Source organism: Talpa occidentalis, unplaced genomic scaffold (genome assembly GCF_014898055.3).
Source record: "Talpa occidentalis isolate TD23 unplaced genomic scaffold, MPIMG_talOcc4v2.1 talOcc4.16, whole genome shotgun sequence".
Taxonomy (NCBI): Eukaryota; Metazoa; Chordata; class Mammalia; order Eulipotyphla; family Talpidae; genus Talpa; species Talpa occidentalis.
Window position 1 is genome coordinate 12565718 of NW_023601653.1, and position 17353 is coordinate 12583070.

Below are 17353 nucleotides of genomic sequence, written 5' to 3' on the forward strand. Positions count from 1 at the left end.
TGCAAAATGGACAATATTTACAACTGTTTGCTAAGCATTTTCCCTGTGCGCTCCAAAGAACACTCTTTGGAGGATGCTGGATGTCTTGCATCCTTGGGTGTCTTTGAACATTGGGTGACTTTGGCATTTGGAATATGATTCCCAATATGATCCCCAATCACAAGCAGTCATTGTGCAGGCCAACCCTGGAGGGGTCTGAAGGGGGCCATGGAAACAAGAGTAGCTTCTCTTTGAATACAGACCTTCTCTAGCTTCCACAAATTATGGAACCTTTTGAAAAGGTTTTGTGTCTTCATTTCCACTTTCCAGGAAAATCCACAAACATACATAACATGTCACATTATTGGTCTTACACACCTTCTACCAAAACTCATCCACTATCTGGGAGATTTCTAAGGACATGTCTAGTTCTCAAGTTCTAATAAATTTCTTCTCTGGATTATATTAATGTCTTGGTTCATGTTTTTGATTAGCCTATGGGTTTACTGGGACCCAACCAAGTGTTCTGCCCCTTCCCAAGCTTCCTTCAACCTTCGTGGAGTGCAAGGTACAAAAGAGATGCTAATAAGCACCCCTGTATTCACCTCCCTGGGGGGTCCTGTGGTGGCTGCTGTGTGAGAACAGCCACCGAGAGTGAGGAGACCCCCTTAACACAGAAGTACCCATCAACTCTGGGGATACCCAGTTGGCTTCCCAATTAGTGAATGAGGTCATTTTCCCTCTGCTATTTTCCAGAAATAGAAGGCGTGCACTGAAATGACCTAGTGAGGCAATTGGGAGGAAGTGACTAGAAAAGGAATCATTAAAAACCCAACTTTTTAAAGGGAAATGGAAGCAGGGACCTGAAGGAAGGTTATAATTGCCAGCCAGCAGTGGCCCCTGTCCCCTCCCCATGCTCCCGATGTGGATTTCCTGCCTGCGGGGCACCATTTGATTTAAAGCTCTGGGTTGCCTCACACACGCTCAAGAGAAGGGCTGGGACAAGAACTAGAGCATCGCTTGCCCTCTTCCTGCCACTCTGTGTGGAAGCGGTTGGATTAATTAACCCTGTTTCCTCGGCAGGATAGATCCTGACGTGGCCTGAGAAATTTAGACAATTCTGTGTAGGCTGATGACAAGTAGCAAATTAGGTTTTTTCCTTTTGCAAATCTGAATGTCTTCTGGTTTATAGAACCAGCTTGGTTCTACAGGCAATCATTGGCGGTGTGTCTCTTTCACGCTCCTTGAACACGTTTCTAGTGATCCATGAAAGTTTGTTTTGATGCTGTCCTGATAACAGGCCAAAACCCACCCCGCCTGCCTGACTCTTCTGCATTATCCTCGAGGTTATAAAGGGTGGAGGCTTAGAGGAGGTAGATTTGAGTCCTCAGAAGTCAGTCTTCTGAACTAAGTTTTACCACCAAGCAGACTGGCTTGAAAACCCACCAGGCAATTCTGAAAGCCTAAAAATAAAATGAACCTGGTCCTTAGGAAAGCAGCTTTCAATATCAGAGAATGTCTCTGTGTTTCCAGCTTTCCATTGGACTGGGGAATTTAAGGCTCTAATTTCCTTCCCTGTGACCTGGCATGTTATCTTCAGGTGCTAGCTAGAATTCAGAATGACACAGACTGTGCCAATAAAAGAAAATACGCAGGGAAGGGAAAAAGGTCAACATGTGTTTTTTGTTTCAGTTTAGTTTCTTACTTTGGAAGGTTATGATATTTTTTTTCCTCTCTGCAATAAAAATGGTTCTGCTACCAGACTAACATATGGATACCTTTATTAGGCAATTATCAAGAGATGTGAAGCCTTTCTGGAGTTTTGAAAGCCGCCGAGGGCTTTCCCAGACTCCTGTCTTCCTGGCCCTCTCCTCCTGGCTAGCATTCTCCTACTTAATCATAGGTTAGATGCACATGTTGGCAGTCTTCATCACACAGAGGCACCAGCATCATCTGGGAACTTGTTAAAAACGCAAATTTTTGAGTACCCACCTAAGCGCCATTAAAGCAGAAACTTGGGGTGAGGCAGGGAGCCATGGCAGGTGATAGGGATGCAGCCCAAGTTTGAGAACCACGGATATGCATCCTTGTATGGCCACCCACCCCTCGCATGTTCGTCACACCAGCCCTGGCTGCCTCAGGAACCCCTAAGGGTCTATGAATCTGCAATCCTTCCTTTCATGGAAGTTCGGGGCAGACATGTGGATGGAGAAGCTTTACCATTTGACATCAAAGGAACTTCCAGATGAATAAATCACTTAAACTGTCAATTTTCTCATTATAAAATGGAAATCATTTAATCTGCCACATGGAGTTGTTGAAATGGCCAAGGAGAGTGTGAAAGTGGCTTGTGAATTTCCAGGGACTCTGTAGTTAACTCTGGACTTTGCTCTCATCAAAAATGCCAACTTGTGTTACGGACTGTAGGTGTGGGGTGGGGAGGGGTAGGTGATGAAGGTAGGATCAGAGAGAGAACAGGGACTATGCCTCCTTTATCCCCATCTGTATTCTGAACCCTGAGACTAGAAAATAACAGCCCTTCACTAACTGTTGGCTGAATGATGGTTGCCACAAGCATTCAACACTACAAGGACCTTGTGAGGTGGTTACTCTTTCAATCCCCCCTTTCAGATGAGAGCTGAGAGGTTACCTCACTTGCCCATAGCCACATAGATAGAAATGGTGGAACCAGCATCTGAACTCAGGCAAACTGAACTCAGGGGTCTCTGCTCTAAACACCTCCCTACACAGTCTCACAAGTTAATTCATTCATGGGGATGCTGGGACCGCCATGAGCAGTGACATTCTTTTTGTGAGTGTTTGCTCAGTGCTGCACAGTGTGTGAGTGTTTGCTCATGATTTCTAGATGCCTTAACTCACCACAACCCTGTAGAGGTAACTATTAGTTAGGCCACAAGATCTATCATTCCCCCCTTAACAAGAAAGCAACAGACCTACAAAGACTAGCCCCTGATGGTGGCCTTTTTCTTTCCAAAAAAAAAAAGATTTCTTCACTCCACATCTCTCCGGGTACTGTTTGTGCACCTGACCTATTAATCCACTGATCAACGAGCATTTACAAAGTGTCTGATAAATGCCCGGTGCTGTGCTTCTAGACACAGAAAGAAGAGGCACAGCTCCCACCCTTAAGATGCTTGAAGTCAAGTGGGGGAAAAGGGACAGTCCAATAAAGCAAAAAATAAAGGATAATATATTGTTAATATGTAGTTATGATGGACAAAGCAATCGTTTTGCAGCTTCCGAGAGGTTGGTGGGAATGACATCATCAGACAAGAATTCCCACGGGGGCCTGAAAGAAATTTCTCTAGCTAGACTCAGACATCAGTTGCTCTGGGCAGTTGTCACTGACCTGTTCACCTCAGCATCGCTGCACTAGTTCTTTTTAAGGTTGTCATAGTAATCAGAGCTCTAAAGGAATATGACCTTATTCCATATTTGTCTGCCTTGTTTACTTATCCTCAGTGCTGAGAACAGTGTCTAGAACATAGCAGGTAGCCAATAAATATTGGTGATTGGATGACTACAGGTAGCAGAGGAATAAATGCAGTGTCAGGAGGAAGATGTAGTTGGCCAAATTAGGGGTTAGATGGGGAAGCAGATTATCAGGGATATTGCTCCCCAAAAGAAAGGCGAGAGACCAGGTTGCACAGGTGTGAACTATTGCAGAGGACCTGGGTTCAGATGGAACCTGGCATCGGAGCCTTTGCTATTCAAGAAATAACATCCCCACTCCAGGCAGAGGGCTTGGTGCCTTCGTGGTGTCTGTGTTCCTTGACTTTTTCCTCTCCCACCCCAGAGAAGGAAACTCATAGGTACTTTTTAATCTTGAAAATTGAGAATCAGGGTCTCTTGTCACCACTTTCATCTTCCCTGCTTTTTGGGTTTTTTTTCTGCTCAGCAAACCTTTGGATGCCAAACCCAAGTCTTGGTTACATCCCATGTTTCCTTCAGAGGAAACTGCACTAGTAATTGAAAACAGAAATTGGTTCTTTTGTTCTAATTCAGGGGATACAGGTAAGAATTTGTTTGTGCTCCACCTTGGCTGTCTCTTTTCTAACCCTAGAAGGAAATCTGGATATAATTCTCTGTTTTGTCCTCTGGGCTTCCTTTCTGCTCCTTATGAACTTTCATCAAAATTGTCTGATAATATTCTTTGACTCAATAATTCCATTTCTGAGAATTTATTCTGATAAATAATAGAAAATGAATAGAAAGTTAAATGCACAAAGACACTTCTACATTCATTAAAATAAAGATAAAACTGGAAATAGCTTCAGTGTCCAGTGACAGGAAAATGGCTAATCCAACAACTGGTGGCGAATCTACTTAAAATATTCTGTAGCTTTAAATGATAATTATGAAGATCATGTAGCACTGTGGAAAATGTTTGTAATAGAATGTTAAGTGAAAAAATACAATAGTACCTTAAATTTAGGCTGTGACTATAAGTGTGTCAAAACGATGTGTGCATCTGGATGTGAACTGGAAAAAATTAGAACAATGAAGATAATATAATTTGTTGAGATACCAAGATTATGGTTAAAATAACTTTATTTCAATTTCTGCTAAAGTTGTTATATGCTGTGCAATTTAAGAGGTCTGGAAATGGGGTGATCTGGCTGCACGACAAAGCTGACTGGGAAGAATCACAGTGTACTGGGTGACATGTGAGCATCCAATAACCAGCAATGCACCAGACTACAGGATTGCACAGATGTATCTTTCAAGGACAAAAGCTATGCATGGTATTTTTCCTGGAACTCTCCAGAATATATCTAGGTTAAAACTCTGTCTACTGAATGTGCTCAAACCCTGGGGTTGGTGGACTAACTTAGAAGACCTCGCACGTGTCCTTCAGGTGTACAAGCATCAAGTTGCCTTTGAGAATCCCAGGAACAGTATCAACTTCAGAGTTTTCCCTCACCTGGGAATTCTCCTACATTCAAGGTGTCCCAGTGGAGGTGCCTGGCTCTGTGACGTACTAGCAATTTGATTTGAAGCCTCAGTTTCCTCGTATGTGAAGTGGATATGATATGCCTCTTCCATGTAGTTGCTGCAAGATGAAAATGAGTTAAGACTTGAAAAAAAATATTATCTGTAGTTGCTTGATAGAAAGCATTCAACCAAGAGAAGCTATTGGTAATATATTGATGTAAAAAAGCTTCCATTGCTCTAAATGTCAAAGAAATAAATTTAAATATAAAATGAATGGAAGAACGGAATCTCAGGAGATACTTGTATTTAATGGAAGTTTTCAGCCTCACTGCATTATGACTTGGGTCATATGGTATATGGTAGCAACTTCTCACTTACTAGCTAATCAGTAACTCTAGGTTTGAGTCTTCTGGGGTCTTCTTGCTATATAGTGGCATTATCCTGCACTACTGGGTTTAAAGCATGCTAGGGAGCTAAGCATCAGACCAGGTACTATGATCTGAATGGTCACTTGACATTTGAAGAAATGCATAATTTCAGACCAGCTGGAAGAGTAGGAGAAAAAGACTCTGATGATGATGCCATAGATGACTAACCCAGATGGGGGAGACGAGAAAGCTGGGAAGCCAAAAGCCACCGCCAAGGACAAGAGAGGAATTTGGTTTGTAAGAAGAGTGTTAAGACATCAACGGCCTGGAAAGAGAAGTCCAGAGTGATTTGTGGCCTGTTGAGTACCAGGAAGGAAAAAAAAAAAAAGTGGCAAAAGGAGGCACAGATGTCCTGAAGAATGCAAGGAATTTATGACAGTTCATAGTCTGACAGCGGGAAATGCCTGGCGAGGGCAGATCTTGGTGGACTGGGGGAGCACTGGCTCCATGAGAAGATTAAGACTTCTACAGGTGACCTTTATCACATTGTCTTCTTGAACCAGAAGCAATGGAGGCGGAAGACGAGGAGGAGAAGTTTCTTGAAAAGAAAAAGTAATGAATTAGTAAGTCTTCAGAAGAAAACAAAAATGTTTCTAAGTCAAAGGCCCCCCTTTTCCATACCATTCCTTTCTTCAGAAGTCATCAGCAATGACTTAAACTCACATTTCAGAACTGAGGATATGAGTAACTTTCTCCACATTCTCTTGCCAAAGCTCCTATTTGGGGTCCAAAGGTTTCATTCATCTCCTCTCACCCTTCTTATAAAGAAACTCCTACAAGATCCTTAGGGTCATTCTATTCATCAACCTGAAGATGTATACATGCAGCTTTTATACAGACATGTATCCAGCTTTTATACAGATAAGTGTCAAATGGATATGGAGACGACACCCATGCAGAAAGCAGTGGGCTTGAGAGTCTCCTCTCTGTTGTGGGAGGTTTTGTTTGGGATTACAAGAAAGCAAAACCTGCTTGAAGACTGGGAAGAGAGAACAGAGGTTGCCCTGCTGGAAGAGTGTATCTGAAGAGAGAGCATTTAGCCCCTGAACTTGGACCCTCATTTCCTGCTGGGATTAGGACAAAGCTAAATATGCCTCAGGATACCGCATAAGCGGTATCTCCATGCAGTCTCCCAAACCCCGTTCTGAGCCAGAGAGAGCAGCCAGAGGCAAGTGTCAAGGGAAATAAAATGTCCCACAAGCAGTTATACTGATCCATGTTCCTGCATGAAGGAGCCTCCCCCACTGTATGACACGTTAGCCCTCAATTCACTTACTTGTGACAAGACCTACTAATTCTGCATTATAATTGGGTAGACTGGAAGGTGACTTCCAGGGCAACTGTCTCTAGTTCTCAAAAAGGAAATTCATAGCAGTGATTGATTGTCTAGAAGGCCAAGAGTTTGCTGCTCAAGGGGTCCCAGAGTAAGTTATGGGAGTATTCAGGGTATGTTTGCATATGTGAGAAGAAATAAAAATTTAAAGGTTTGATTTCTCCAGCCATTCACACAGGCTGAAAATATTTTTCTTTGCTGAATGTAGTCAAAATAAATAAGAGAGGAGGAGATTTTTCTTGATTGATAATATTTGCTTTAAAGCATTTAATGAAGTTTAGCTATGTGGACATAATATCAGTCCCAGATGGAAAAAGATGAGAACAGGATTTAGCTTGGAGATAAGCTGCAATTTAACCACACCTCTCTCTCTCATTATTCATAGTTCCCTTCTTCAATTCAGAAAAATAACATTTGGGAAAGAGGGGTGACTTTGAGAATTAAGATGGCTAAAAACTAACAAGAGTCAATGACTGCCAAAAGATTACTAAGAAACCTCTTCAATTACCTTTGGATTTGCCTATGAAATTCTAAAATATAATACTTCAGGAAAGCACTGAAAGTTTTTTGGTCATGTTTAAGCAATCAGATGTTAAAGAAAAGGGAGAAAAATTACAGCAGCAAAATTCCATTGGGAAAAAGGCATAAAGGTTGATCTGATGAGTCCAGATTTTAGCTGAAATTTCCTGAAATAATATAATCACTCTCTAAATGAACAATGCATACCTTCTTGGTATTTTAGTGACTATTACTACAAGTAGAACTCCTTATACAGGTTTTTAAATTTTAATAACCTTAACATTAACTTATTTTACCAATAAAGAGGGTGGCATTTCAAAAGCCACATTTGTAATGGTCATCTAATTTAGCCCTCTGGGTAGATGTTGGATACCAATGACAAAGACCAGTCTGGAACCCATTCACATTATTATGAGATGACAAGTAGCTATAGCCAGAATTTTCTAGGGAAATTACGCCTCTTCCCCTCTGGAAGGAATGGAATATCACACAGAGGCTTCATATACCATTGATAGATACCCAGGGAAGTAGTGAAATGAGATGTTGGCCTCCATTGAGCTCCAGAAGTTCAGCCTTCTGGTTGACAGTATGAACAGCCCTCCTAGAGCTGATCACTTATTCACCTTTTGAAGGTGCAGTTTTCTGAAAAATAATAGTAAAAGGCCACAATCAGGGATTTTTAGAAAACCTCTTTTCACACTAACTCTCGTTTCTAAGAGCCCACACAAGTGAGAGCCATTCCTCTTCCTCAAAACCTCCAGAGCTCTGGTTTTCAAAATACAGTTTGATTCTTTCAGCTTTATATAATATAGCTAAATTGAGCTTATTTCAACAGCTCCAACAAATGACTCTCTTATCTTTGGGATCCTTCTAAATTCATACCTGTATTCTGCCATGAACAGTCCCCATAGATGGTCTTGCCCTCTTCCTCCTCAAACCCATCACCATTTTGGATGTATTCCCCAATTTCCCTCCTCACATCCAACACTCTTCCCCCCCCCCTTATATACCTATGGATTTTTATTTATTTTTTTATAAAGTTTAACAAAAGGTTTATTTACAAGGGAAGGGGAATGAGGAAATGTACAACTCTGGGAGAAAAGAGGGAGATAAATTCTTAAATGTGCCCTACCCATTCCACAGACCTGGAATCCCAAATGACCTGCCAAGACCAAACCTGCCTGGCCAAGAGCATGAGCCAACTGTGCCCAACCCCACTAACATGGCTTGTTTTTATTTACAAACAGAGACAATGGCTGCTTAACTCCGCCCTTAGGTCCTTGCAACTTCCCTTTGGGGATCCTGGGATTTGTAGTTCCCAGTGTCTTGATGGATTGGGGTTGGCATCCACAAAGCCTGTATCACATCCAACACTCTTTCCTTGAACTTAGCCTATAACTCTAGTCTTCCTCTAACATTGGACTTGACAAAGAGGAAACTCCTGGTTCTCTCATCAAGTTTCTCCTCACTATATATTTCCCTAGTATTAGGGAGAAGCACGGATCTGTAATGCATACATTATTAATTAAAAAGTAGGTAGCATAACCATTCGGGTAATCCTCTGAGTCATATTGTTAGACGGAGCACTTAATATTAGCCAGGCCTTTGTGTGTCGATAGAAGAAAACTGAATATCGGAGTTTGGGTTGCCTGTGAGTTTACACAAAGGATCGGGGCTGGCGGCCAGCCTTGTTTTCAGTGCACCATATTGCCTTCTTTTCATTCCCTCTGTGCATATGGCACCATGCTAGGTGCTGTGGAAACACTCCCCAGGAACAACACTGTTGACACGCTGGCATGAAAAGGGCATCATGCACAACTCAACTGGCACCAATGTGCGCACCATGTGGTTATTTTTATCTGTAATGCATTCTCCACCTTCTCCCTCCCTCCTTCAATCTGTCACTGACTCTGGCTGTTCCTTTGCTGCAGTAGTGCCAAGCGCTGTCTTTGCTGCTGTGGAGGCTGCCTTCCAACAGTTCACTCCCTGATGCAGGCCCAGATGCCTGTCTTTACAGGGCCTCTACCTCCCTACACTCTCCCTTCAGACCTGCCAGACTGGCCCTGGCAGCCATCACCTCTTCACCTGCCATCCTAGCTGTGTCACACCTACCCCTGGGAAAATCTCCAGATGTGTCCTGAGCAAAACAGAGACCCAAGCAAGGAGAATGACAGGGAGCAGGGCCCCTGAGAACGCAGGGTAGGTGCCAAGTTGCAAAGAAAAGAGAAATGATAGACTTTAGAGTGAAACTAAAAATAAAGAGAATGTGTTTTAATACCCCTTTGGCTGATTCATCTTTTTGTGGTACCAGAAAGAGGGGCATGCCCCTCTATTCACGAGGGCCTTATGTTTTACCTACAAGGGCTCTTTTCCCACATCTGAAAAAGCAGACTAACAATAACGGTGTAACATAGGAGATAATGCTGGTGGCATGACCGCAATCTCCAGGTTGGAGCCAGACTCATCTTACAATTTCTGTCACAGTCTTTCTCAAAAAAAATGAGATAACCGAGGTCCATATACATGATTCCTCAACAGTCCGTCTTACTCTTTCTCTCCTTGTCTGTTTTCATCTGATTCAGGCATAGGTCCAAGATGGAGTAGTGATTAAGTGGGTCTGGTGACATTGTTTACCTGGTGGCTGCTTATTTCCAAAGCATGACAATCGGATCCCTAGTTTTCAGTCATTCCAGGGAGGTAACTCAACCCTAATTCCAAGCCTAACATAGTTTGAGCTTTGCCCTAAGGTCTCTCAGTGAGTAAAAAGGATGCCAATAGCTGTCAATAGATATGGAAGAAAAAGATAAAATAAAGAGGCAAGACATGAAGTGGGGAGAGAGCAGAGAAGCAATGGGGAACCTCCTCTGACCGTGCGCTGGGCCCACTTCCGTATCTTGCCTTGCTCTGAAATAAGAGGGTGAATATTAACACTGAAAGTCCAATTATTTTAACTAGTGGATTATTTGGGAGAAGTGGAAGGTAGTAAAAGGTCAAGATAAGTCTGTTTGCCTTTGCCTTGTTTGACTCAATTGGAGGGTCCATTCTCATAGAGATTACAACTATTCAGGATTGTCTATACAACCCAGAACTTAGATATCCTTTACAAAGGAACAGTTATTCATTTATTTTAATGGAGAACAGTTCTTCCTTATCTAGAGAGGCCATCCCTTTCAGCCAAACTGGAAAGGATGCATTTTTAAAAGTATGAGAGGAAGCTATGCTGCCAGCTCAACTCCACAGTAATAGCAATAGCTATTCTAATAGCTAATGTTTATTGAGAGTCTACTGTGAATTAGACATTGTGCAAAATACTTTAGGAACATCCTCACTTTATCTTCACAACAGTCCTGGGAAATGCTCTTATTATATCCACTCTGCATGTAATGTTCTGAGTCTTAGCAGATTGCATGCCTGATCCAAGGTGAACAGTGAGCAAGTGGAACCCAAGTCTGTCTGACTCCAAAACCTGTGCTTTTAACCATTCATTTCACATCTTTTATTCCATCCACATCCTTCATTGATATGACATCCATCACAGACAGATCATACTAAAACCTGTAATATGTTCAAAATAATCAGTATTATATATGAGAAAATGGTAGCGAACTTAACAAAGCAGACCCAATTCAAACATAAAAATGACCTCTTGGCATTTGATTATCTTTTACCTTAGACATCGATAAACCAAACCATTCCCTTCGGACAACATTTCTGTCCAGCAAAGCATTTCTCTTGCCAAAATATAATTTTGTTGGCTACATCTATCTCCACTAAGCCCTGGAATCAGACCTAAGCTAGTAAATTGTGCTGTCCTGGCAAGATGCTCGTCCTCCAGGGCATTGTATCAGGCTAAAGTAATCCATCACGTTACTTCCCACTCTGTCGGCCCATTTCTCCAAAGAATCCTAAAACGGTAATGTTTCTGCTCTGAATCTCTAGTTTTCCTGCCCTTCAGTCTTACAGTTAAGCTCCCTGGCCTTGGAGGCTACAGCAGACTGAATAGCACTCTATTCATACCTGCCCTTGAGCTGGGGTTTCCAAAAGAATGGAGGGTTTAAAGAAAGGGGCAGCCCACAGAATTATGCTTTTAGAACCAGAGATACACAAACATTGACTTGATTGGGTAATGGGAAGACTTTGGCCTTTTGGATTGTGGGGATTTAGTAGCTGAGAAAGAGTTGCTGAATTGTCAGGGGTGGTGGTGGTAGGTCAAACAGGGCCATGATTCCTAGAAAAGATGACCTCGTCCAATTGAGAAGTAGTGGGACCAGCAAACACTGGCAATTAAAAATTAACACAGGCCAAAGTGAAATCGATGCCTCAATTTGATAGATTTTCAAGAAAAGCTTATGACAAGCAGTTCATAGAAAAGAGGACATTTTTCTCAGTGTTCATTTTTACAGATGCCAAAGGTCAATCCTACATGGAAAAATCTTTCTGCAGAAAGGCAGAAATGTTCAACTTCCACTAGAAACATAAGGCAGGTCATAAGTATATATTTTAGAAAATCCTAATTTCAAAGTGTTTAACAATAACTTTGATATCCTGATGGAAAACCACTTAATTCCCTGCCATGTGTTTGAGTATGTGTGTGTATATGTGCAGGTTATTCTAAGTGCATACCGATATGACTTGTTTATAGTTGTGAATATATCTTTCCATAGTTTTACTAAGTATGTAACTTTAATTCAAGTGTGATTTCCATAGAATTTTGTAAAGGTAAAATATTGACCCATACAAAGGTTTTATATTAGATGTAAATCCTATGAATTCAGGAAATATTAACCATTTGATGTATTTAATTTGGGGTCTGAATAATAGTCTTATCACAATTCTCCTTATATTAGGAATTCATGGGGAAAATCCAGTGTTTCATTTGAAGGCATAAAATGTGTTGGGAAGACTGAAAAGTGACTCTCACTTTTGAACTCTTTTCACAAATGAAAAGAGCACTTAAAATAGTAAAATAATGACAACTTTAAGATTACTCACATTTTTCCCAACTTTCCTGCTAGTGTCTCATGCAAAATTATGTCAACTGAGTGAATTTTTACTAGATAGGGTAACCCATGAAGCAATGTTGCCCTAAGAAACTAACACATTCCCAAGTATTCTAAATTATCAGCATGTCTGGAGATTTGGGATAAATACTTGGTATAAGAAACCTCATTTTCTAACTTTTATATTTAACTGTAATCATTGACTGTGTCATCAATCCTTAATAAAAGTTCAATACAGATTAGATCCTTAACAGTTAATAGTCCCATTTGTGTTTCCTATCAGTCACATAATTGTGAATTTTCTAGAAATAGTTCTCAAAATCCAACTTGAAATGTCTTACTTCTTATTTCCTGTTTTCAAAACAGGATCAACTTTAGACACTCCTCCTGTTAGCAATTTCTAGAGAATAGTTTTATTACATGGAACCTAAAGAGTAACAAGTGGTTGTTTGCAGAACTGGGTATTTCCCTATTTGGAAAATGTTTGCATTTTTCTTTATTTGCATACTGTTTCTTCACATCAATGTGTCATTTTCCCAGTGATAGAGTTAATATAATTAAAACTTTCTCATTCATCAAGAGGGGAAGTTCCAAAGGAAATTAATGTTGAATACAATGTCCCAATCACTTTTCTAGAAACCTATAAGAAACACAAGTTTCTGCAGCACCAAGAGAGATAATGACATTTTTACTGGTGATGAACGACCTGAGGTCTTTGCTCTCGAAGTGATAAGCCCAGTCAAATCACAGCATTACACCTTCCCCTTCAGAAATGGAGAATGAGCTGCTTGCCTCTATGACAAAATGTAAGGCTCAGCAATTGTTGTGGTTTTGATGATGCCACAGTTCTGCCCCAAACCTAGCAAGTTTGCCCTGAAGATTATTGAATTACTCCACTGACCATGCATTATTTAAAGGGAAGTGCTATTATTACAGAAGTCAACAGTTTAACCATTGGAATTCCATCTGTTGGCCCACTTTCAAAATACAATAGTGTGATGTGACGATACATGATATCTGACCATAGAGGAATCAAGTCCTAGGGTAGCTGACAACCAACTTGTCTGTCAAGCAAGACCTGGTCAGCAGGTTCTAAGGAAATATTACTAACAAAATAAATATATAAATTTCCAATGTCCAAATTTTGTCAGCAAGAAAAAAATCTGTGGAATTTCATACATAGCTATTGATTCTAATAGTTGAGCAAATATATTGATATTTCATAATGCCAGTACCACTAACTATGGGTCTATAGCTAGTTGTAGAAAGGACTATCACAGTCACCTGTGATTATTTTTTGTTTGTTTGTTTGTTTGTTTGTTTTGGGTAGTTTTGACTGAAGAAAATGTTTTGAGCATCTTGGGGGACTTAAATATTAGAAAACAATGTTTTACTTTCTAAGTTAGAAAATACTTGAACTTCGTTCTTCAAAGCAATCTAAGTGACTTCTAACCATACTGAATATTTGGCCTAGAGGACTTTCCTCCTCTATTTCATCACTTTTTGCAGAATCTTTGGAATAGAAAGGACCCTAGCAGTCCACACTGTGTTCAGCACAAGACTATGCTCCTAGAGACTCTGAGAGTTGTTCAAACAACCTTTATTTAACCCCTTCTGTTAATGTAAATTTCATTATCTTTAAAAGAAGTCTGCCCCATTTTTTTTAACACCTTTGAGGTTAAATTGTTAGAAACATTTTTCTGATATTAATGCAGTGTTTTTTCCCTTTCACCTATCAATTCTGATTCTGCCCACTAGAACAGGATTACATGGTGCCTACTGATGTTTTAAAGGCAAGGATGGAAAAATTGATTAAAATTAGTTATAGAGACAATAGTTGCAATTGAAAGGTCATTAAAAATTGCTATTTTTCTCAAAATTGATACTGGACTAAGTTATTTTACTGCCTTTCTAGTAAGTCACATTGTATCAGCCTTCTTATTTTAACCCACAGAAAACAAGGGTCTTTATTCTGGTTTTAGACAAAAAGGTAGTAGGAGGCACTTAAAAGGAGCTAAACTTTGACCCTCAACTGTAGCACATGGTGTAAATGATTTTTTTGTTAAATATCTTGGTGTAGAACAAGGAAGTAGCTATAGAAAACTTCAACTAATGAGTTAAATTTTAAAAGGCAATAGGTAAACACACACACATAGGGAATATAAATAATTAGTCCATTTTAAACATAATGAATAGACAAAGAAAATCATCTCTCCAGAATTAGCCAGCCAGAGATAGCTACTATTTGCACTTATGGCAAAATGTTTAAGTGTATGGAACACAATTTTAACCACATTAAAAAAAAAAAAAAGATTGAAGATAAGGTAAAGGTACTTTATGGAACTTTACAGAAATGTCCTAAATTTCTCTGTCCCTAAATTCATTAATCTATAGACTAATAAAGCACAGCTGTTTTGTAGACTGCACTCAGTTAAATTCTGAACTCATCGAAGAGAAGTGACAAATCGGTTGCCTAGTACAGGCTATTATTTGTTGCTGAATTGATGATTATTTTCAACTTCACAGAGGAAATAGACCTTTCATGAATTTCATGACTGTTGTCATCAAGCAGGGGACATGCACTATATACAACATTTTCTTCATTTTCTGCCATTCCAAGATGAAGATCGATTTCTACATCCAGTAGCAGGAGCCTCTGCATTTATAGGGCCTCAGAAGGAAGATTACTTTCAAGATGTTAGAAATGGAAATGCCAAATAGGTCCTAGAATAGCCAAGCCTATTCTTCTCTACCATCAATCCATAAGTATGAATTTGTTTCTGAGTTAGCCAAGTTTGAAGGTTTCTGGACCCCTTCCCCCCAAATACCAAATTATTACTCCCGAGTCAACAAACAAACCCTAACTATGTCTCATTAAGAAATTTGTAGCTTCAACAAAGAACAATCGTTACCTGTGGCAGATGACAGGGAAAACTAATCTCAAAGCAGGCCTAGTCATCTTCTTCCTCCCTACACCAAAAGAAAACCAAAATGTATTGACTACTCTTGACTGGCTGATTCCTTTGGCCTCTTGAAAGAGCCACTTAACAAAAAACATATAGAAGTCCCTTCAGGATTGAGAAGAACCATGTAAGCCCATTTGTGCCTTTCCTCTAATTTATAGTCCCAGAAAAGATTATAAGAACAAAAAAACAAAAACATTCTTTACATTGCCCAAGAGACCAACAGAGTCTCAGCTGGCCAGGGTCCGGCTGGCAAGTAGAAGCATGTCTTGTGCACTAGTCAATCCTCCAATGGCAAGTGAAAACACTGTTGAGGCTCAGATGGGGCCAGCTGCCCATCCCTCCCAAATGCCTTAGCCTTGAAGAGCCCTCAGGGTTTGCCCAAAGCAAAAGGAGGAGACCCACCCAGAGAGACCACAAAGGAATCCTCACTGGGTTACTGCTCCCAGCTGTCTTAAGAATGACAAGAAACCTACCTTGTGGGGAGGAAACATACTCCACGTTCCTGTGCCAAGCATCAGGAAAACATTTGGAATCTTCCAGAATGCCATGAACAGTCTGGCCCTTGGAACAGAGAGGCTGCCAAACTAGTTTGGTAGCAGGCCATTAACATGAACCTTATATTCTGAACTACATGGGGAGTTTGACTTTCAAAACTTTAGCCTTAAGTATGGTGTTGGTGTTGCTGCTATGTGAACATAAAACATTTTATTTAATGCATAATGCTGTCTTCTTGTGTCAGGATTTAAGGTTGAATACATGTCAGATTGATAACAATTCTTCTGAGTCACAGTTCATGAATTTTCTTCCATGAAGCCTGTACATCAGTAGAGAAGACCTAGATCACCCACCTCCAAAGGGAGGTCAGGGTGGTAAAAGAAGGCCAAGATCCAGTCCCCGTGACTCTTCCCAAAATCAAGAGTTTCACTTGTGTTTGTTTTATACATTGGTGTGTATAAGCAAGATTTGATTTAACAAAAAGTTTACAAATATTTTGGATTCAAGTTTCCTGTAAGCTTGTTTTGCCTGATTTTTTAATTCTAGAGCCAAGAAAAGTGTGTCCAAATCAAAACAAAACAAAATAAAACTAAACCAAAATGTACTTGCCAAGTAAAGAGGTCTAATTGTTTGCAAATATCAAAAAACTTTTTTGATTTCTGGTGTTCCTTCTGGACAAGCAGAATGGAATTGATGGCTCTGGTTGCTCTAGGGCTATAGGAGAGGGCACCTCCCACATTGGTACTGTCATCCCTTCCCGGTTCCAAGGCTTCCAGATGTAATCAGCGGTGATGCTGTCTGACCATATACGATGAACATACATGATCCTGGAAGAGGGTATTCGGAGGAAGGGAACCAATTCTTATTTGGATCAACAGATGAATCTCAGTTTCTACACTAGAAAACAAGGAACCCTTTCCAGATTTAAATCTATGTAATGCTCAATCTAGAGTCACAGGGAAAGCAATAAGCCAACTAGCCAACCTTTGAGTCACCTTGCGCGTCAAAACTACAGAGTTGTTAAAAAGATTAGGAAAACTGAGAATTTGACCTTCTTTTAACTAATATTCCTAGCAGACTCCCAACTATGTCAGTACATAAAGAACTAGGATTGAGCATAGGACTGAGAACTTGAGGAAAATGAATACAGTTAAAGTGCTTGGTGAGTCAGTTAGTGCTAACAGGTGTTGTATAGACGCCAGGAGACATGCTAGAATCTAGAAGGATCTATGGGAACAGGAATTATTGGAGAAGCTTCAAGAAGAGGTGGAGACAAGGGAGTATGGGGAAGTGGACTGGGTGTGGGGAGAGGAGAGTCTTCAGGAGCTGAGTGGAGATGTGAAGGTAGCAGAAGCTGCTCTAAAGCCAGTCGCTCTGCGTTTGCTCTGTGCAGACAAGCCCACGGGGTACGGGTCCAGCAGTCGGAGGACGCCCCAGACAGGCATCGTGGATGAGTGCTGCTTCCGGAGCTGTGACCTGAGAAGGCTGGAGATGTACTGCGCACCCCTCAAACCTGCCAAGGCGGCCCGCTCCGTCCGTGCCCAGCGTCACACCGACATGCCCAAGGCTCAGAAGGTAAGTCACCCCACTGGGAACCAGACACCCTCGAGAGACATGTATCTTATATTGTGGGTGAACCAAACACACATTATGCCCTTTAGTCTCCCCAGTTTATAG

At 40.8% G+C, this 17353-nt stretch overlaps 1 protein-coding gene across 4 annotated transcripts in view; it reads left to right on the top strand.

Annotated features, from left to right (window-relative positions):
* The window catches only part of IGF1 (insulin like growth factor 1), a 73535-nt gene that overhangs the window by 35527 nt on the left and 20655 nt on the right, over positions 1-17353 (top strand). For all 4 annotated transcript variants that reach the window (XM_037513763.2, XM_037513764.2, XM_037513765.2 and 1 more), the window contains exon 3: positions 17070-17251. In XM_037513763.2, coding sequence (XP_037369660.1) covers positions 17070-17251 — 182 coding nt within the window. The remainder of the gene's footprint in view (positions 1-17069; positions 17252-17353) is intronic.